Source organism: Cucumis melo, chromosome 3, assembly GCF_025177605.1.
Source record: "Cucumis melo cultivar AY chromosome 3, USDA_Cmelo_AY_1.0, whole genome shotgun sequence".
In the NCBI taxonomy this organism is placed as follows: domain Eukaryota; kingdom Viridiplantae; phylum Streptophyta; class Magnoliopsida; order Cucurbitales; family Cucurbitaceae; genus Cucumis; species Cucumis melo.
Genome location: NC_066859.1, coordinates 855,040 through 860,727, shown reverse-complemented (window position 1 = coordinate 860,727; position 5,688 = coordinate 855,040). Strand labels below are relative to the sequence as shown.

Here is a 5,688-nt window from a genome sequence, read left to right as displayed (position 1 = left end):
TAGTATCTATTCGTTTCTAATTAAAAAAAAAACATTAAAAAAGTTAATTTTCATAAATATAATAAAACATCAAAATATTTACACATGTGACAAAATCAAAAAGTTCATGGAACCGCCCATTTTTTTAAAATATTTTAGGTTTGCGCTCCCTTTCCATCTTCTTTTGCAATTTTACTTCTCTTTTCCGTTGTCTTTCTTCTTTTCTTCTACAACTTTTTCTTTTATATTTTCAAGATTTGGTTCCAAATTAAACGATCTTGTAGCGAAAGTAGCCAATTAATCCTTGGTTGATTGGGGTAAAATAGTATTTTTTTATTGTGGGCACGTGGATCAAATATTTTTAATATTTTTAAAAAAATCCCTAAAAAAAGCATTTAAAATAATTACCTAAAAAATTAAACTTTAGAAAATAAATATTAAGAAAAAAAGGTAAATGATGGAGCGAATTCTGACTTTGTAAGTAATTTGGAAGACATTTCGAAATAACTTAAAGTCTGCTTCTTAGAAATGAATCAAACATCCAGATTTGGCGTTGCAAAGAAGAACAGCTCCTGAAAGAAGAAGAAATTTCATAATCAAAACACAAGGAGAACGATAGAGATCTTCTTCTTCGTGAAATTGAGTGCTGTGAAGATGCGGCGATCGTGGCAATTTCTTGTTCTTTTCCTCCTTTCAATCTCAGCACTGCCATCCTTTTCCCTTTCCAGCTCGGAGCTGCCGCTCACGGCGGATGGAAAAGTGTTGGACCTCGACGAATCCAATTTCGATCTCGCTATTTCATCATTTGATTACATATTGGTCGATTTTTACGCCCCATGGTGCGGCCACTGCAAGCGTCTTTCTCCAGAGGTTTCTTTTTAGATTATCTCGTGTATTCGCACTCTTAATTCTATATTTCTTCCAGGTTATTTCATCTCATCAAAGGAAATTTTGTTAAAGCCTTGGTATGAATGTGTAGAGTGAAGTAAGCGGAATCGATTAGAGTTGAATTACTTATACTTGTAATGGAATCAGTTCGTTAATACTATGGAGGACTTAACATAAATATGGTTTTAGATCGAACAGCAATGAGGATATTGAAAATATGAATCTTCTACGTGGGCTTCATACTTTCGGAGCAACTGAATTCGGTTCATTATTTATTATTATAGGGGGTTATTGCTTCTGAGAGTTTTTCATCTGTTATTTGCTGATTCTAAATGATGAATCTGTCACCTGTTTTTTTTCTTAACTATTAGTTTACTAGATGATTGATCCTTCTACTTCGTGCTCCACCATCCGCACATCAATTCCACCACACATTCTTTGAGTTATTATTGTTGTTTTTTTTAATTAATTATTATTATTATTGTTTTTTGTGACCTGATTTCAGCTTTAGTAGAGGTTTGAAATGTAAAGAAATTACTAGATTCTGTTCATGATACTCTTTAGGGGGCTTCTCTTCGTTCTTGTTTAGTTCATAATGGGTCTTGGTGGCTAACTCCATCTGTTGTTATCTTCTTGCCCAGTTAATTTCTTTTTATCTTTGAAGAACATTTGAAAGTGGAAGGTTAAGAAGGTTGTCCAGATGGAGGATTAACTCTAATGTTAATTCCTAGAGGAGGAATTCATTTATGTACCTGCATACCTACAACCTCTTTGGTGTATTCTTCGTTTGAGTTTTAGTGTATAAGAGCTATTGTTTGGTTCAGTCTCGTTCCCCACAGTTTCTGGATTAGTTGTCTTGAGGTGTGAGATTCATTTCAATTGAGTGTTGTGGATTTTATTTTAATATTTGAGACATGGTCCAAATTGGGAGGTACGATAGGTAGTATGTAGTATGGATTTGGAATTGAATGTTCGAAGGAAAACCTGCGTTAGCTGTCTCGTTGTCTGATACGTAGGTATCTGCCCAAGTTTCACAGTTCACATGTTGCCTGTAAGTAAATGCGTGACAGCTAGGGATAAAGCACTACTGTTACTGGAGTTCAGGTGACAGCTTAGCTATAGTAGCGCTTAACATCTATAGTAGTTAAAGAGTGTCATCATAGTTTAGTTTCATTCTCTTACAAGCAGCATTTTAATATAGTCTATAGAACTCAAGCTAGCGAGTGAAGTGAGACACCTAAGAGTTGCACGAACGATAGTTCACTACGATAATAGTGGGACAGTAGTGCGTGTGTGAGTCTGCTCATAGGGATTGCACCTAACTTCTTCAAGTACTTCCTTGCAGTTGTCGCATTTGCTTTCTCTCTGAACAAAGGACTGTGGCTTCTTTCTTCTCTATCTATCTAAAAGTAGAGTCACTGGTCAGCAGAGCACTTTTATAGCGTTTAGTAGTTCAAGGGATAAGTAGCTACAAGAATCTACTGAGCTAATCATCTAATCTAAGCAGTAGCATCTCAACTCAAAGTCTTTTATGCCCGCAAGAGGAAAGAGTCTCTATCTACACGAAACACACAACAACAACAATCAAATAGAAAGCCTATGGCGAAAGAAATAATATTTGGAGGAATTTTTGCTAAGTTGGCTCTTACTTTGTATGGAGGGAGAGGTTCTTGCCTTCTTGGAAGGAGTGGAAGTTTCTTTAATAAATTTATTATGCATCAAAGACTCCAGTTTGCAGATTTTGACACTTTGCTTTGGGATACCATCACTAGTAAGCTTCAGAATCTTTCATTGTCAGCAATCAGGAGGCTTACTTGTAAAGTCCTTTACAGGTCTTTTTGGTTGCCGCTCTGATTGGTTTGTTTTTGGACTGCAGTTTTTATTCTCTAGTCGTTCTATTGTATTTGATTTGCCATGTTTTTTAATGTGCTGTATGCCATTTGAGTCGAAGATATTTCACCCAAAAGCGTAGTCTATTATGCACATAGTATGCATTCTTTTCTTCTCTTAATTTTTTTTTCTTCATTTGTGTAGTTGGACGCTGCTGCACCTCAGCTTGCCAGATTGAAGGAGCCTATAGTTCTAGCAAAAGTGAATGCTGACAAGTATACTAGTCTTGCTAAAAAATATGACGTTGAGTATGTCACTGACCCTGATTCATATCTCCAATGTAATAAACTATAGGTTTATTTGCAATAAGTTTGGAGTTTAGTTGTGCCTTTTGGCTTAAACGTATAATTTAAGGACGAATCTCCACTAGACCATTTCCTGCTCAATAAGCTTGCTAGTGAATATCAGTTCTTGAATTATATGAAGGGTAAACCATGATTCTCTTCTACCTATGTTAACCTTTTCTTTTATTTTTGGTAGTGCCTATCCTACAATCAAGATCTTCATGCATGGTGTCCCAGTAGACTATTATGGACCAAGGAAAGCAGAGTTACTTGCCCGTTATCTGAAGAAATTTGTTGCTCCAGATGTCTCAGTTCTTGAGTCAGACTCATCAATTAATGAATTTGTTGAAGCTGCTGGGCCTTACTTCCCTATCTATTTGGGTTTTGGTTTAGATGAATCTGTTATTTCCAAATTTGGTATTAAGTATAAGAAAAAGGCCTGGTTTTCAGTGGCAAAGGGTTTCTCAGAGGATATCATGGTGTCTTATGATTTTGATAAAGTTCCTGCTTTGATTTCTATCCATCCAAATTACAACAATGAGCGGAGCATCTTTTATGGTCCTTTTGAAGGTTGGTTTGTCTATCAACTACTATAATCATTCAAGCTACCTAATCAAACCCTTGTCGTGCAATATACTATACCTAGACTGTTCAATGTAGTATTTTCTTAAGTTCTTGAATCGGGCGTTAGAAGTTTACTTTCTTTTGAATGTTTCATGCACTGTTGATGGAATGTTAGACTGCATAAGATTCATTTTTCACTGGCTAGTCACTTGTTGAAAGAATTCGAAATCGGAGGTTTTTTATATTTGTTATGAACTCTTAAAGAGGCTATATTTCCATTTGCTTGTATTCGAACTTGTTGCTTATGTACACCATATGTGTCGGCTTGAGTTTTCATCCATTTTCGTGAACATCTCAACAACATTTCTTATCGTGTATATATTACTTCAGGTATATTACTTCAGGTTCATGAACATCCTTCCGTATTGCTCTATGTATTCTATTTTAAATAGTTTGAGCCTTTCCATTTGAATTGTACAGAACCGTTCTTGGAGGAATTCATAAAACAAAGTCTGTTCCCTCTTGTTCTGCCCATAAACTACGACACTCTCAAGCTACTAAAAGACGATGACAGGAAAATAGCACTCACAATTGTGGAGGATGAGGATGAGGACCAGACAAAGAAGTTGATCAATTTATTAAAGGCTGCTGCATCTGCTAATCGTGACTTGGTGTTTGCTTATGTTGGGGCTAAACAGTGGGGGGAATTTGCTGATTCGTTTAGGGACAAGAAGACCACACTGCCAAAAATGGTCATTTGGGATGGGGAGGACGATTACTTAATGGTAAGTTTGCATTAAAGGAAAATTAAGCATATCATGCTCGTAAAATCTTTTAGTTTTGGACATTTATGCAATAATAACTCATGCATGTATCTATTCAAAGGATACAAGTTCTCTTTAATAGGTTTAATGATTTTAAAAGTTCCACTTAATGATGCAGCAAGATGATTTTATCTCAAATATGGTCCTTTGGCCAAAAAGGCAGTGTGATCTTTTGCAACTCCTTTGCCTAAGTATGATCTTTTTCCCTCTAAAAAAGTGATTAACATTTGTAGTTCATGGAAACAACTAAACTTCACATTTATTAAGAAACTATATCAAGAAACTCCATCTTCTCCTCTATACCTTGACATTTATCAAGTAATTTCAACCCTCTTAATCTACTTTTCACAATTATCGAGAAACTCTATCTTACAACTCTACACTTCAAACACAAACTTAGTAACTCCAACATATTAACTTCAGACTGAAGAACTCCACTCTGTGGGCCAAACACCCTCTAAATGATTGTTTATTGTTTGATTGTTGATTAAAATATCCAAATGTCTACTATCTCATGCTTGCCATGAATTTGTCTCTAGAATTAGAAGACTAATTTTTTCTTAGCATATGCATTTCATTTCATTCAAATGAAACCCCAAAGAAACATGAAAACAAAAGGACATGTGCAATGCATACATTGAACTTCTACTATTGTGTTTTTATAGGTTACTGGGTCAGAAAGCATTATCGGGAACGACCATGCATCCGAAATCTCAAAATTTATTGAAGGATATAGAGAAGGAAGAACTGAAAAAAGAAGAGTTGCGGGTCCTGCAATTCTTGGCTTCATAAATTCACTAATAGGCATCAGGACTATATACATCATTGTAATTATTGTTGCAGTAATAATGCTTTACCAAAACCTCACCAAAGAAGATAGCGAATATAACAGAGTCGATACCTCTGCTCGGGATCAGGTTGAGCAAACGAGCAGCAGCTCTGCCGCAGAGGTTCAAAGGTCCGAATACAAGGCTGGTGACAAGGAAGATTGAATGTGGATTTTGGTGAATTATTCGTTATTAGGACCTTTGAACGGCTTAAGAAAAAGACAGATATTGGGAAGGAAGCAGAAATGAAATTATGTTGGGAGCCATTGTGAAATAACTGATGAAATGTGTAATTTGGTGATCAATTCCCATTACCAAACCCCATCATTTTACTCCTTGCCTTAGTAAACCTATAAACATATATTTGATGTATTTTCTTTCTTACTCGGATATCATTAGGTTTTTGGCTCAATTTAAATTTACTTTTTCTTA

The 5,688-nt window shown here is 35.6% G+C and overlaps 1 protein-coding gene across 3 annotated transcripts; it reads left to right on the top strand.

The window, feature by feature from the left end:
• Nucleotides 1-414: 414 nt before the first annotated feature.
• On the top strand, nt 415-5,688 carry LOC103485425 (protein disulfide-isomerase 5-2). 3 transcript variants are annotated; one of them, XM_051081986.1, is made up of 6 exons: nt 456-849; nt 2,902-3,005; nt 3,238-3,611; nt 4,086-4,390; nt 4,548-4,620; nt 5,095-5,688. In XM_051081986.1, exons 1-6 carry the CDS (start codon nt 634-636, stop codon nt 5,154-5,156), a joined length of 1,134 nt encoding a protein of 377 aa, XP_050937943.1. In that variant the 5' UTR covers nt 456-633; the 3' UTR covers nt 5,157-5,688. The 3 variants fall into 3 exon arrangements, with proteins under 3 accessions (XP_008441230.1, XP_050937943.1, XP_008441232.1); XM_008443008.3 differs by lacking the exon at nt 4,548-4,620 and having other exon boundaries at nt 415-849; XM_008443010.3 differs by lacking the exons at nt 456-849; nt 4,548-4,620 and adding an exon at nt 924-2,638.